At 37.7% G+C, this 15,731-nt stretch overlaps 1 protein-coding gene across 4 annotated transcripts; it reads left to right on the top strand.

Annotated features, from left to right (window-relative positions):
* The first annotated feature begins 1,068 nt into the window (after positions 1-1,068).
* NAE1 (NEDD8 activating enzyme E1 subunit 1) lies at positions 1,069-15,723 on the top strand. 4 transcript variants are annotated; one of them, XM_086758050.1, is made up of 20 exons: positions 1,075-1,169; positions 2,288-2,391; positions 2,482-2,542; positions 3,463-3,493; positions 4,080-4,151; positions 4,456-4,535; positions 4,903-5,012; positions 5,358-5,467; positions 6,031-6,093; positions 6,340-6,403; positions 7,538-7,629; positions 8,933-8,992; positions 9,081-9,214; positions 10,826-10,901; positions 11,253-11,292; positions 12,321-12,407; positions 13,417-13,509; positions 13,901-14,015; positions 14,091-14,140; positions 15,492-15,723. In XM_086758050.1, the coding sequence occupies exons 1-20, from the start codon at positions 1,114-1,116 to the stop codon at positions 15,599-15,601; spliced, it is 1,608 nt and encodes a 535-aa protein (XP_086614176.1). In that variant the 5' UTR covers positions 1,075-1,113; the 3' UTR covers positions 15,602-15,723. The 4 variants fall into 4 exon arrangements, with proteins under 4 accessions (XP_086614177.1, XP_086614176.1, XP_086614179.1 ...); XM_086758051.1 differs by lacking the exon at positions 2,482-2,542 and having other exon boundaries at positions 1,069-1,169; XM_086758053.1 differs by lacking the exons at positions 1,075-1,169; positions 2,482-2,542 and adding an exon at positions 1,799-1,860.
* Positions 15,724-15,731: the final 8 nt, after the last annotated feature.

Genomic DNA, 15,731 nt, shown 5'->3' with positions numbered 1-15,731 from the left:
GTAATTGCCCTGTTGTATAATTTATTCCAGCAGATATATAGCATATTCAATTTACGAAAGAGAACCAGGTTAAAAGGATAACAGAATACCTGCGTATGGGCTAACAAATCAGCTGGAATCATGCACACACATTTTAGAATCTCTCTTTTGGTTTTGAAACGTAGTGGCAGAGCTGTTGGTTGAAATTTTTAAAGATGTGAAAGTTTTATCTTTTTTAAAAATACATTTTCATAGTACAAACTATGTTGATCTTATATTGAAAGATTTTCATAACACAAGTACAGACGCAGCAGGTATCAGATGTTATTATCTCAATACTAAATGGAAATAACTTTAATAAGGTACACCACCTCTGCAAAATACTTCTGAACCTATTTTTTCCAAATGCAGGTGTCTGCAGGACTTCTGACTCAGACTGCTGTAAAATGCTTCAAAACTCCATACCAGAAAGTGGGTGGAGAGCTGAAGAGGAGTACCCATTTTGAACATAAATTCCATGAACGGCACCTTATTTTTAGAGATACATTCCTGAAGGAAATCGCATAGTCCCGTGTTTCTACGCTTGTGACTCCCATCAGCTTCGGTGTCCCCTGAGAACACCAAGCCCCGCTTTCTCAGCACCATTTTTTTGTCTGCTGTTTCCAAATTGCCCCCTCACTTTCATTGAGCAGCCACGGCCGCTCTTCTGCTGTCCCCACCGGATTTGGCGAAATCTCCGTCTCGGCAGGAACGCCTTCACCTGTTGACGCAAGATTTCAGCAAGGCCCGTGACTCACAAAGGCAGCCACGGGACGGAGCCCGCAGCCCGGCGGCGCAGCCTGAGGGAACCCCGGGCCCGATGCCCCCGGCCGGGACCGGGCTGGCAGCCGCGGGACGCTTTCAGCGGCGCCGGGAGCCGCGCAGGGCGAGGGGGGCCGGTGCTGGACAGCGCCGCTCGGGGCGCGGCCCGCAGGTACCGGCCAGCTCCGCCCGGGGCGGGGCCTACACGAGCCTGCGGGGCGCCACCGCGCCCAGCCCCACAGCGCCCCCCAGCGGCCTGGCGCTCCCCTCGCTCCCCTCGCGCATGCTCCCGCCCGGGCCTGCGCAGCGCTCGGCGCGGAGCAGCGTGCGGCAATGGCGCAGGCGGGCCGGGCCAGCCTGAAGGAGCAGCGATACGACCGGCAGCTGAGGTAGCGCGGCGGGGGCTGGCCCGGTTCGGCTCCGCGGTGCTACGGGCTCTGCGGGGCCACCGCCGTCGTCCTGGCCGGGCGGAGAGCGGGCTGCCGCCGCCGCGCCTGGCCCTGCCCCGCCTTGCTCTCCTCTCGCTGCAGGCCGAGCCAGGGGCCGCAGCCCACGGGCCGCGCTCCCGTTCAAGCGGTGGGCCTGCCCCAGGGGAGGCGCGGCGGGCGGCCGGCCTGCCTGCCTGAGGCCGCGCTGGGCGGACAGGGCTGCTCGTCGTCGCTCGCTGAGCCCCCCGGGGCTCCCCTTCGCGGAGAGGGGCGGCCGTGTCCGAGCTCGGCGGGCTGTTGCGGCCCGGTCCCTTGTTCCCGCAGCTGCTGGCCGAAGCCCACGTCTGTGCAGGCATAGATGGGAAAGGCAGAAAGAGCGAAGTTAAATGAGGGAAGGGCGGCTTCTGCTGGAGCCAGCCGGTGTCTAGAGCATGGCAGGGGTTAATTTTTTCCATGCTTGCGTACATTTGGAGCTCCTAGTAGTAGTTAAAATGCTTTGCTAAGTCTCTTCGGTAATTTTCTTTTCTGCAGCTGAAGAAAGTAAAGTTACTGCCTGTGTGAAATCAGTTGGGTACTGTCAAGTCCCGATTTCAGCCTAAATATTATTTTATAGATGTCTTAAATACATTTCCAGAGTGATTTCCATCTGCTTGTACGTTTCAGCATCTTGTATTATAAAAAGCACTAAAATATATTACCTACAATAAAACTTATGAAAAAGCAAGCACTCAATTTTAGGACAGAATTTGTGTAAGGAATGTTTTGACCCATGATGATTTTAAAAAAGTCGAATATGTTACAGCAGAAAAAGGTGTGTGCTTTCATATGGTGTAGAGTATAACTATGGAGAAAATGAAATGACAGTAAAATTGGGTTGCTTTTTAAAAAGTTTCGAGTTTGTCAGAGTAACCTTTCCTAAGGAAAACTTATATTAGTTAGTCCTTTTTAGCCCCTTTTAACAGTAAATGGAAACTAGTATGCTAGTCTCCATTTGTGATTATTTATTTTTTAAAATTGTGTTGGCTTTACAACCTGAAATGATATAATTTCACAAAATTCCTGTTTCCATCCTGTTATAGACTGTGGGGTGACCATGGACAAGAAGCATTAGAATCTGCCCATGTATGTGTGATAAATGCAACAGCGACAGGAACAGAAATACTCAAAAACTTAGTGCTACCAGGTAAGTAGATCTCTCATCTGTGTTGTCATTGCAATGTATCTGATAATTTCATAATGCCTCGTTATTCATAGTCATTTTTTTCCCCCCAAGGTATTGGGTCATTTACAATTGTCGATGGGAATCAGGTGTCTGGAGAAGATGTTGGAAATAAGTAGGTTTGTTACTAGTTTCTGATACAAATTGAGAAGTAATAGAGTTTCATAAGTAGTTCCATCTCTATACTTGTTAAGAAGTCCTTAAAAATTCTTAGTAATTTAAAAAGCCTCTATATGTTTCTTCAAGTGTTTTGTGGTTATGACCCTTTGTGACATATACAGCGTGCATGATCATTTTGATATTAGCTGCTAAATTTTACATAGTTTTTTAGCTGCCTTTTTTTGTATCTTACAGGTCTATTTGCTTCACAAATCAAGTTTATAAAGACAATGGTCTACTTTATAAAAATATTTACAAATAACTTGTTTGCTGTTATTTTGAGATAGGACAATGCAAAATTTGCTTGTGTTTCAGCATGGCTAAATGTATTTTCTGTAATTTTGGTGTTGAAAATAACTTACTTTTCATTACTTTATCATTGTGAAACTGTGACTAATAGCCATTTATTATCTTTCACAGCTTTGAAAGGCTGTGTGCAGCAGGGGAAAGGATAATAAACTCTTCACAAATCCTATAAAAAAATAATTTGTTTACTAATTCTAGATCACAGTTTCTTATGGTTCGGGTAGATACCTACAAATATCTGCCTACTTCCCGGGGTTACGTATGAGGGAAGTATATTCCATTACATGAGTAATAATCTGTCTTTAATTAGCCTAATAGAAAAGAATCTGCAGTATGATCCTGGCTTCCAGAGGAGTTTGGCATGTGTTATTTTTCAGATTTGTGGCTTAGTTGTTGGAAAATTTCCTTAAGAAGCTGATTATGAGGAAAATCTTACAATGGTGGGGAGAAGAAAAGCAAGTTTAAGGGGGAACTCAGTTTGTATATGAGAGTCAGCAACATATTCTGCACTATAAAATGTAACTTTAATGTTTTTCTTCAAAAAAACTTTTTCTCTTGTTTCCTTTTCAGTTTCTTTCTACAGAAAAGCCATATTGGTCAGGTAAGGAGATAACAAATGTCAGTTTAGGTGTATTAAAAGTGTGAAAGTATTGAGTAAATACTCAAATGTAGTATTATAAGTAATGCTGAAAACATGTATGTATAGGTTAAAATATATATATTATTTGACAGCATTCCCCGTGATTACTTTGTAGTTGCTCTTAAGTGAGAAGATAAGCTCAGTTTTGGCAAGATTGAATGGAAAAAATGAACGAGATATGGCTAAGAAAATCTTTGGAAGGATAAGGTGGAAGAGAATTGTGGTTGAAGGAGTAAAGCTAAGAGCAGAGAGGTGGATGAGGGGGGAAAATCACAAAAACAAGAGTACAAGAGGCATAGGTAACTCCTGGAAATTAATAAATGTCTGTCATGTAATTTTTGTTTTTAAAATTACGTTACTAAAAATAGTCTCAACCAAGTGCCTGCTGGTAAAGGATTTTTTTTTTTTTTCTTCAGATAAGCAAGGCTTGGAGTAAGGACTTCATTATAAGCAAGAAATTTTTTTAGCATGTAGCATATGTAGTACTGATATACTATATAAATTACATTTCAAGAGATTAAACGTTGTTTTGATTGTTCTGAAACAGAGTCGTGCCCAGAGTGCTACCGAGCTCTTGCAAGAATTGAATAATGATGTTTCTGGAAACTTTGTTGAAGAGGTTTGTTTTCCTAAATTAGTTCTACATTTCTTGTTATACAATGTGATAAAAGCCTGAAGTCATAGCTGTATATTGTCTTTGTAATGTTGCAGTTTAAGTAGCTTCGTGATGAAACAACATTTGCGGGAGAAGATCTTAAGTTATTTGCCATAAGTCAATTTATGTATTTTAAACATTATTTTATAACTTCACTGTAATTTTATAGGTTTCACTTAATACTTTACATTGAATGTTGAACAGATTTGCTGTGTATTCAGAAATTTTCAGTGTTTCCTGATGAAGTTGTTTTTTTCTTGCTATTTAGAGTCCAGAAAAACTTCTAGACAATGACCCATCCTTTTTTAATCGGTTTAACGTGGTGGTAGCAACACAGCTACCAGAAAGGTAAAGAATCATCTGAAGTTGCTTGTTTTCATTCAGTTGTAAAAGCATGTTTCAACTGCAGGCATATGTGCAATGCAAGATATAATTTTTTTTTTCTTTCTTTCACAACTCATTGAAGTTTAATTGATAACTTGGAGTATTTGGGAGGATGGAGTTAAATATAAGTAAGCTAATGATAAATGTATTTCTTACCTAGTGTAAATTCACATATAAAATTAATCACCTTATATGTGCTTAGAATCATGATAATATTAGAATTCTCTCATAGAAAAGTTCTCTTTCACAAGTTACTTGTATAAGAGTTAACTTTATAGTTAACTGTTTGTCCTCTTGTACATCTGAAAAAGAAAAATGTTTTTCCTTATAGTACATTGCTGCGCTTGGCTGAGCTTCTTTGGAATGCCAGCATTCCTCTGCTGGTCTGCAGGACTTATGGACTGGTTGGTTATATGAGAGTCATTATTAAAGAACATACAGGTTAGAGGGTTTTCTGGGATAAAGACTTTTCTAAAAGGTTTAAAGCTTCAATATGTAATATCACTTTGGTTTGTTTTTTTTTTTATTTCCATCTTTACCTTGTGATGTATTTAGTCTATTGTTTAATGCAGTTTGCAGTTCATGACCAGCAGCATTCTTTGAGGAATGCGTAGAAATTACGGACTGCAACAAATAGTAACGTTGGCGATTATCCTGACATTAAAGTTACCGTACGCAAAACAGTTGAGAATCAAGCAGCTAAATGAGCAGATGATGCACTGTATACCTCTGTCTTGAAGGCTGGATGTAAAACTCTGAAAATATACTGTGTAATTTTTTTCACAGTTGTTGAATCTCATCCTGACAATACGTTAGAAGATCTGAGACTGGACAAACCGTTTCCAGAACTGAAGGAACACATTCAGTCTTATGACTTGGATCATATGGCCAAAAAGGTTGGTACGTGTTTTGCGCTATGATGGATGCAGACATAGAACAGGGATTCTACGAAAATAACTCTTGGCAGGTGCCTTTTCTTGGTGCCGAGTCTCATCTCAGCAGAGGCACGAGATGCTATTTTTAGCCTCTGCCCCAAATGTTACAGTCTGTGTTTAAATCTTAAGCAAGTGAGGGTCTTGGGAAGTAAGGAATACTCCTGGACAACTTGATCTTTTGTTAGACTGATTCCCCCTCAGTGTCTCTTTTAGAATTATTTTTACGCTTACGTACTGCTGCAGAGCTTTGCAGTGTGGGTATTGGTGCATTACTGAAGTTCCACTCCAGAGAAATATTGGAGAACTTGACTTACCCGCCTTTCTTTTAAGTAAAGGAATAATAATTTAAATTGTTTTATACTAGTTAGAGAATGTTATTTCTGAATCAAAATCTGGAACATGTCCTGTGTTTTTACAATAATGGAAGGGATCTTAGGAGTTTACATTTAAAACGAATTTTAAATTTGTCTCCAGTTTTTGTCTTTTCACAACTTGACAAAGATTTCTCTGCTGTTCAATTACAGGACCATAGCCACACTCCATGGATTGTGATTGTAGCCAAGTATCTTACAAAATGGTTTAATGAGGTATATTGCAAAACTGCATGTCATTGCTATTATTATTATTACTACTTCAGATATGTCTTTTCTAAACTAGATTATTATTTTGATAACATGTAAAAAAAAAAAGAAAATTGTAATAAAGGTTACTAGTTGAAATAAAGTGAATGTATGTAAACAGTGACAGACTCTAGAGTTCAGCAGTCTGAACACAGTGAGATTAGTAGTAGATATGTTAAAGACAAAATGTTTTTTTTCTGTTTTTAAATTTAGAAAAGTGATCAGTTGCCTAAGAGCTACAAAGAAAAAGAAGCATTCAGACAGCTGATTCGGCAAGGTAATGTATGTCCTAGGAGTCACTTACTCATACTGGCAGAAATATATACGGCAATATCTGAAAAATAATCAGAAGTTGTATCAGAGTTAATTTATTAAAAACTGCTGGCTTATACAGAACAAATCTTCTAAATGATTGTTTTATACAGGTGGATCTTAAGATCCCAGATTTGCTTTTAAATGCAGTTTGTCAGTGCTTCGTACTGTTTGCTGTTTAAGATCAAGAGTATGTTTTGATTTGGGTGGGAGGAGAGGCCTTAAGAGAAAATCTTGTAGAAAATGTTGATCTTTAATGTGGAAAATGTGACAAAGAAGAAAGAAAGTGGCTTTTGACACTGAAATTGTTTTAACTGCAACTATTTGATTGGTCAGTTGACCCACCAAACTGTTGGTAATCATTTTGGCTCTACATAAATAGTATATAGAGAGAAAGATTATGTAGCTACTGAATACACTGTAACTACTGTGTGAACAGACTTCATTTTTACAGATGTTTCAGTCTAATACCTTTTCTGGGTTCTAAAATTAATGAGGCATTTTTAAGATCTAGAAATACATTGTCTTAAATGATTATAGAATAAAAACGTTAACAGAATTTTTGGTATTTCCTCATTGAAAGCTGGCCTATGTGCATATTGCTGTGGGGTTCTGTCATCCTTATCCTCAGGTTGGGCCAGGGAACTAATCTGATCTGTAGTGATTACCTTTGGTTAAATTGGGTTCTCAGTGCAGTCCATTTCTTGGTCTGACTTGCCATGTGGGTTCATAAGTGTTTGCCAAATTTGACTAAAAAAAAACCCAACAAAACATGACTGGGGATGGGAAGGAGAGTTAAATTACCTTTTTACTGCCATCTACATTAATTTAGTAGTTCTGAAACTTTACTCTCTTTCTCTCACAAATAAACTGGTAATTTTGTCATAAGTAACTTCTATTTAACATCACAGGAAAATGAGTCGTATGCAGAATGTATATGTAGCTAATTTTATCAGTACCTTTTACTGGTAATTCCGTTTTTGGCTGCTTGGTTATTATGCTACAAATACATCCAAAGCCAGTCTGCTCTGTTAGTAAGACCTAAATGATGAAATGTAATTCAGGGGATTATGTTTGGTTTTGTTTTGTTTTCAATAAGGTATCTTAAAGAATGAAAATGGGACCCTAGAAGATGAGGAAAACTTTGAAGAAGCTATTAAAAATGTGAACACAGCATTAAATACTACAGAGGTAAAATAAACATCTGTATGACAAAATTTAAGAAATTTTAACTACCTCATTTTTTCAGAACATATTGTGCACTTTTAGGACAGGAATTCCATTTGCATCATTTATATTAAGGTAAAACAGGATTAGTACAATTTTTAAAATTCAAATTGTGTAGTAAAATAGACCTGGACTAGGTGGCACTGTAGCTTATGGAAATTGCTTATGGAAATTCTTTTATTTCCTTGCTTATGCAAGCAAGCTACATTTCCTTCCTGAAGACTGGAATTCAAGTACAGAATAAGTCAGTAACCAGAGCTCATTAGTAGTGTATTCTTGTCTTAGACTTTATCAGACTTTCTTTTACAGATTAAACTGTGAAGTGCTTGGTACAGTTAGAAAGAATTAGCAGTCACTGGTGTGGATGATGTCCGATTTAAACACATTGCTAGGAGAGAGACTCAGTAGGCGTTTGTTGATATTGTGCTATACTGAAGCCACTTGCTGTAGTATTTATTCTGTATAGCAATGAAGTGCTGCAAGGGACCTTTGACTTGGCAAATTCAGTACTTTCCTCTTGAAGAAACATGTTACAAAATTCCTTTAATAAACTGATCAAGCTTAAAAACATTAGAAGTGATGTTTTTGTTGATTTTAAATAATCTTGAAGTAGTAACTCATAGTTTAGAATTGACCTCTAATTTCCTTAATCTCTCATCCATGGTAAATTGCAAAAGCTACATGGGGTAAAAGCACATTCTGTAATTCTTTCTAGATTACATTGCATTTTTATTTGAGCTGTGCTGATCCTTGCTTGGACAGTCACGTTAAGTCTCCCAGGAAAGTAGCAGATAAAACTTAGTGCTGACATCTGAGCCAGTACAAGCCATGTCCCAGGATATTAGTGATTTATTTTAGTTTGTGTGCCAGACTAAACCGCAGCGGTTAAGGAGTCCAAACACTCTCACTTTTGCAGCCCCTCTTCGCTTCCCTGGTCTTTTTGCTGTTCTGCCTCTAGCAGGTAGGATGGGCAGCTGGGACTGATAATACCTTTTGCTGATGTTGCTACCAGTTTTAAGTCTTCCATGTAGAAGATGGAAATAAGGTGAGATTTTGTTAGTAACGTTCATCTTGATCAGAAGCAAGTTCTTGGGCAGTGCTGCTATTTGAAATATGTCTGAGAAGCACTGACTATGTAAGATGCAGAAGAGATTTTGATATGAAACTCTGAGGTTACTTAGAGTTTGCTCACCTATGTAGTGAGTGTTGAGATAATTCAGGAAATTTAAAGTCAAGTAAATACAAACCATTTTTTTTTTTTTCATAGATTCCAAGATGCATTCAAGATATTTTTAATGATGATTGCTGCATAAATCTCACAGAGCAGGTAATGAGTAATTAAGGGTAAAAGTTAAATGTAGAAAAAGCATCATAACTAACGTTTGTGTATCTGACTGTCTCTTGTGCGTTTGCAGTCACCCTCCTTCTGGATTTTGGCTCGAGCTGTAAAGGAATTTGTGGCAAATGAGGGGCAAGGGAGTTTGCCTGTCCGGGGCACTATTCCTGATATGATAGCAGACTCCAATAAATTTATCAAATTGCAAAATGTGTAAGTATACATTTTTGAAATTTAATAGTTGCTAATGGTAGTAAATGGTGATGACTTCAGTTCTCACAAAGTGCATGAATTCCTGTATTAAAAAAAAAAAAAGTGTATATGGGACAAGGGTGAGGAGGTGTGTGGGAAGTATGGCAGCCTGGGGCTGTCTGCTCCCCGTACAGATGCTACCTGCTGTTCGGAACCAGGGCCTAAGCCTTCAGTGCATCCCAGTTTCTGAAGGTTGGGTAGCAAGTCATCACTTTCCTTAGTTTCAGTTTTAGTAAAGACCTTCCTATAGATAGTAGATCCCATAGCCCAGTTGCTGCTGTCCAAAGCAAATTGTTGCTTAAACACAGCCTTTGTTTTTTCTCCTCCATATGTGTCAGCCTGGTTACAGAAACACTAGTTTCCTAGGTATTTAATTCTAAAGACTTAATTCTAATTAATGCCCTTTGAAGGGATTACTTGGTAGATAAGGAAGGGTATGAATAAACACTAACTGCAAGTTCTAAACCGCATCAATGTGGATCAAGATTTTAGGAAGGCCTTTGAATGCACATATCCTCAACAGGAACTTTCTATTCCTGTGCATCTTGGACATGACGCAAATTGTTGGCACAAAAGACTTCCTTAGTGTGTTACCACATTTTCTTTGCAATTGATTGCTTCTTCCTCCTCTTTAAAAATCAAACAGTAATTTGGTGAAGACTTTGTTAAATATATTGTCTGTGCAGTTGGACTGTTGAATTGTTCAAATAGGAAAGTGTAATTTCTAATATATTTTTACTTTCTCCATGGATTCTGAAACAAACCTCTACCAGAGAAAGGATTGCGTGCCTTAGTGTTTACTAATCAAAACAAAATCTTAATTTTAGAAGTACATTCCTCAGAACTGTGATAAATTGCATTAAAAAGATGGATATAAAATATAAATCTGTTACATGTCTAAAATAACTGATTGATCTTGCTTCATGCAAGTTACTCGATGTAATGACAGTAAAGCCAAGAACCTGTATCACTGTTTTGCTAAACGAAACCATAATTGCTTGAATTTGCACAGATACCCTAATTTGTAAATCTGAATTTCATAAGTATCAGTCCTGAATTTGCAGATCATTATGTACTTCAATTCTCAATTCCAATAAGTGTTACAGGGTTTTAATTGCAGATGAAAAAATTACAGTTCTTTAAAATTAACTCTGAAATTGAGTTGTATTAAATGCTGTGTTGTTGAGATGTTTGCATTGTCATAGTTCTTAACAGAACAAATATACTATGGCTACAAATATTAAAATGAATGAATTAATAAAATATTAGAAGCCAAATGAAGGACATACAGCTATTCTTCCTTTGACTGTTTGTAATAATATTAATTTTGATTTTAACCAGTTTCTAGAAAACCGTTATGCATGTAGTTTTTAAGCCACACATTCAGTGAACAGCTCAGCCATGTCAGTGTCATACAGGGAGGTAATAAGTGCATTCATGTCCTTGAGGTAGCTCACTTGCATTCATGTGGCTTGTGTTTTGTCTTTATAATATAGAATAAAAATAAATTATCTTCCCTGTGAAGTTGATGGCTTTATGCTGTAATTATTAAGACTTCTTTGTTATTAACAGATACCGTGAAAAAGCAAAGAAGGATATCGCTGCTGTGGGTAACCATGCTGCTAAATTGTTACAATCCCTAGGCAAGGTAATTACAAATGTATGGCCCTTCTATCCTGTTAGAAACATCTTTTCCTTGGTATTCTATACAGAATTAAGTCAAAGGAGGCAGGTATGAAAAGATAATGCTTAATTACCTCATTCTCTTCAAAATGCTTAAATAAGTTCTAATGACATTTAATATCTGTGGTCTGTTTTATTTGTCACTTTTGGTTTGGTCATAATAAAAGTAAAAGGCATACAAGCATATATTATTTACAATTTAAGATTACTTTTTTTTTTACAAGAACGACTGGTTATTTCACAATATATTAATATCTCTGAAAAAAAAATTATCTGGTTATTGTATGTACTGGAATGAGTATGTTGTCTCTTTTAGGCACCCGAGTCCATTTCGGAAAGAGAATTAAAATTACTTTGTGAGTATGCTTGGATTCTGTAGCTGTGTTTATGCAATGATGAAATAATAAAAAATTTTTGAATGATAATGCATTTCTTAATCAGTAACTCAATATTTGAGCTTTTCAAGTAAGTGCTTAGCAGTTGCATCCCTCGTCTTCAGTGGAAGTAGCAGATCTTCAGTCTGTCTCAATAGTGAGTCTATAAAGGTTGGCTTTGAAAATATATGCTATTTTTTCAGGTCCAAACAACAGGTAGCAGATGTTCTCTACTGTCTGTGATTAGCATCTAATGCCCATTCTGTGATACCGACTTCAGAGTGCAGGCTCTGTAAACTTCCGGTAGTCTGAAAGGGTAAAACAGGGATGCAGTGTGTAGTACTATTGGTGGCATTTTAGGTTATGTCTGTTCTGGATAAGTATATGTGTCCACACAGCAGCCTGGCTAAGTCTCCTTGCAACTGGAAAAATCTGCCTGTAAGCACATTGCCAAGAGCACAGCACCCATGTATTGATATATCATTCACTGGGAGTTTGAAGAACCTCGCAGTTCCTCATTTTTCAGTGTTAGGAAGTAGCTGCACATTGGGTTGTTTCATAGCAGTGATACTGGAGAATAACCTTTTCCCGCTCGTAGCTGTACTGTTAGAATATTAATTGAGAATATGTGAGACAGCGATAGATGTAGCAGAAGATGGAAAGAACCCATGTTCATTTGCAGCAGAAAACATGAAGCTGATAGCTGTGATTGATGAATTGCTCTAGAAGAGCTACACGCATGAGCTGTTACATTAACATGGCGGACACGTTTAGATTCTAGTAGTAATAATCACAAAGTATTTCACTAAAATACTTCAGATAATAGACCTAAATGTAGTTTAATAGATTCTGTTACTGCACGCTACCAAAAGAAACAGTGAGGTGTTAAATGAAATTATGGTAACTTTGTCTTTCGTGTTTAAAACATTAGAGATACAGACGTAAAGAGATGTAGTAATTGGTGACACATTCAAGTAGGTGATGCTCTCCTTTCTGCATCTTCTGCTTAGGCAGCAACTCAGCTTTTCTCCGAGTAGTACGATGTAGATCTCTGTCTGAAGAATATGGTTTAAATACTTTTAACAAGGATGAAATCAGTAAGTGCTCCTTTTTGGCCTGTACTTTAACTGTATTTTCAATAATTGTATGTTACATGTTCTGTTTCATTATGCAGTTTTATAATTTGACATCAACTAGAAGTGTGGGTTAAGTCTAGCATGTTGAGTTCAATTTGATTTTGAACGTTCAAAAATGATCTTACAGACTGATGCATGCTTCAGGGTTTTTTCTTCCCTTGCAGATTTTATCTTTGGTAGCACAAAAGTAAAACATTATTTTCTTCAAACTTCTCTTTTGTGGACCTCAGTTATTTCTGACAGAGCTGGAAAGGTGCTTTCAGCTGACCAAAGACATGAGAATAATTTGTCTTGACCCCTCTCAGCTTATCTTTTCAGTATGTGAACTAGCAAACTTATTATTGCTTTTTATTTTTTGAACCTACATAAACTAAAAAAAAAAAAAAATCAAAAAGCTGGAAATACGTTTTTAAGATAATTTAAATTAAGCTTATACAACTCCTGAATGTTTTGGACAAAATGCATACATTTCGTTGTATATATATGTTTTGTAATATTTATAATTTAAGTGAAAGCTCCTTGAATTAGTTGATAATATGCAATGTGATACAAGTAGTAGTTAGTATTTAGAAAGACTACTGAGGTGTACATTAAGGGATTTAAGACTTGTTTTATAATTACAGCCATTACAGTTAAATATATGAAGCATGCATTTTGAATCCCAAAATTATAACTAAGGAACATCCAATTTAATGTTACAGCAGCTGTCAGAGTTGAAATGTAAATATCTTCACTGAACAGTTTATATCAAATACATACAATATGATTTTATCATACACTGGAGTCAGAATCGTGTATCTGACAGTTGAGTCATTGACATTCTCAGTTGCCGGCTGTTTTCATTAAGATTTCTTTTTACTGCAGATTTTACAGTTTAAGCACATGGGAAATATCTTGCTTTCAAGTAATGCAAAACGTGTATTTGTCCATTTAATCTGCACTAACTAACCAGCTCTCTTGCTATTTTCAGTTTCCCATATGGATAACCCAGACAGTGAACTAGTGCTGTACTTAATGCTACGGGCTGTAGATAGATTTTATAAGCAGCATGGTAGATATCCAGGTATGTTAATACCCAAGTTTCTTAATGTCATCAAAAGAAATACAAAGATTCAGTAGTTGCTATAATACTAGTCATAAACTACAAATACAGCATTAGTTGTGGTTTTATTAAAGTGAAAATTTTTTTCTTTTTGGGAACTTAAGGAATTTATCTGAATTGATACCACTGAAATGGGTTGCATGGATTATGAATCGGTTCAACTTGCAGTAATTTGTCATTACCATGAGTAGCATCAACAGAATATTAAATTATCAGTAGTATTCATAATTTGATATATTAATTGGCTTAGAAACTTTTCAGAAAAATGAAATACTTACACTGCCATTTAAACCCATTAACTTTGCATGTGGTGTTACAGTTTTGTGATGAAACAGTTAACTTAATTTTCCAGGTGTCTACAACTATCAGGTAGAAGATGATATTGGAAAACTAAAATCATGCCTTATTGGTTTCTTACAAGAACATGGGTTGTCTGTAGTGGTAAAAGATGACTACGTTCATGAGTTGTAAGTATTGTATCTTAAGTGTCACTTTGTTGGTAAAGCTGACCTGAAAATACTAACTGTTACTTTGCTGTCCAGTTGTCGCTATGGAGCTGCTGAGCCACATGCGATTGCTGCCTTCATGGGAGGTAAGAATGTCATACAAACCAGGAGGTTCATACAAACTAACCAACCTGCTGTAGCACATATTTGAGTCAGAATCTCCGCTGCTTTAATTATTTTCTGTTGTCAGAGCCAAGACTGCAATCACAGACTGTAGTCAAAGATAGTATTAGGACAAAATCTTCCCCTTCATTCTCCAGGTGTGACTTCCTGTGGTATACAGAAAAAGTGGAGACAGCAAGGGTTTGAAGTCAGTAAAAGAAACCAAATAAACTTAAATCATCTCAGCAGATCAATTCTAGTAGCTTTAAAATGTATTTAAAAATAAAGTACTTTAAAGAGCGTTTGAGTTAAAAAAAAAAAAGGAAAGGAATAATTGTATTCATATAAAAATTAACACAGTACACATCTTCATTTACATTAACACAATACACTTATATTAAGTATCTACTGTGCTGCATCAAGAGGAGTGTGGCCTGCAGGTCGAGGGAGGTGGTTCTCACTCTGCCCTGGTGAGATCCCACCTGGAGTACTGCGTCCAGTTCTGGAGTCCCCAACATAAGAAGGACATGGACCAGCTGGAGAAGGTCCAGAGGAGGGCTATGAAGATGATAAAAGGGCTGGAGCACCTCTCTTATGAGGACAGGCTTGAGGGAGTTGGGGCTGTTCAGCCTGGAGAAGAGGAGGCTCCGGAGAGACCTGATAGCAGTCTTCCAGTACCTCAAGGGGGCCTACAAGAAAGATGGGGAGAGACTGTTCAGTAGGGCCTGTTGTGACAGGACAAGGGGTAACGGTTTCAAAATAGAGGGAGGTAGATTTAATTAGATATTATGAAAAAAATTTTTACAATGAGGGTGGTGGGACACTGGAACAGGTTGCCCAGAGAGGTGGTGGAAGTCCCATGTCCCTGGAAATGTTCAAGGCCAGGCTGGATGAGGCTCTGAGTGACCTGATCTGGTTGGAGATGTCCCTGCTCCTTGCAGGGCGGTTGGACTGGATGGCCTTTGAAGGTCCCTTCCAACCCTAACCATTCCATGACTCTATGATTTTAATTGAACTTCTCAATTTAATTTAGAGAGATCACAGCTTGCACGGGTGTGTCTGCTCACACATTTTTACTCTGTGTGTTCATGGAAAGTATATACAGCAAAGTATATGTAAAGCTACCTTTGAAGCAATAGCTTTCTGAGCCTCTTCTATACTGGGAAGTACTAAAACGCATTTTTTCATCCTAGGAGTTGTATCAGGTGCTTCCGGAATAATTCCAGTGTAGTCAGTTCTAGATAAATAACATTCTTTTACTGTTTTTTAAATATGACCTGCTAACTACCTTCTGTTTTATATTTTCTTTTTTTTTTTTTTTTCCTTCTTTTACAGGAGCTGCTGCACAGGAGGTTATCAAAGTCATTACAGGGCAGTTTGTAATTTTTAATAATACCTATATTTACAGTGGAATGTCACAGACTTCAGCAACTTTCCAGCTGTAGGATAACGATCTTGTATGTTGCTGCCGGCCACTGCTGCTGCATTCTGTAAATACTGAGGTGTTCTGCCACTGACTGGACTGTTCTGTATTACCTGCAAATTAAAGTTCCTTTATTTGTAACAATTTTATCT

This window comes from Chlamydotis macqueenii, chromosome 13 (genome assembly GCF_036417535.1).
Source record: "Chlamydotis macqueenii isolate bChlMac1 chromosome 13, bChlMac1.mat, whole genome shotgun sequence".
In the NCBI taxonomy this organism is placed as follows: Eukaryota; Metazoa; Chordata; class Aves; order Otidiformes; family Otididae; genus Chlamydotis; species Chlamydotis macqueenii.
This window is presented reverse-complemented; position numbering and strand designations above follow the sequence as displayed.

Excerpts from the sequence above, each read along its gene's own strand:
- NAE1 (XM_086758050.1), top strand. The coding sequence starts at position 1,114 with ATGGCGCAGGCGGGCCGGGCCAGCCTGAAGGAGCAGCGATACGACCGG. Across the intron at positions 5,468-6,030 it reads TGGATCATATGGCCAAAAAG|GACCATAGCCACACTCCATG; the intron begins GTTGGTACGTGT and ends GTTCAATTACAG. Across the intron at positions 6,404-7,537 it reads CAGACAGCTGATTCGGCAAG|GTATCTTAAAGAATGAAAAT; the intron begins GTAATGTATGTC and ends GTTTTCAATAAG.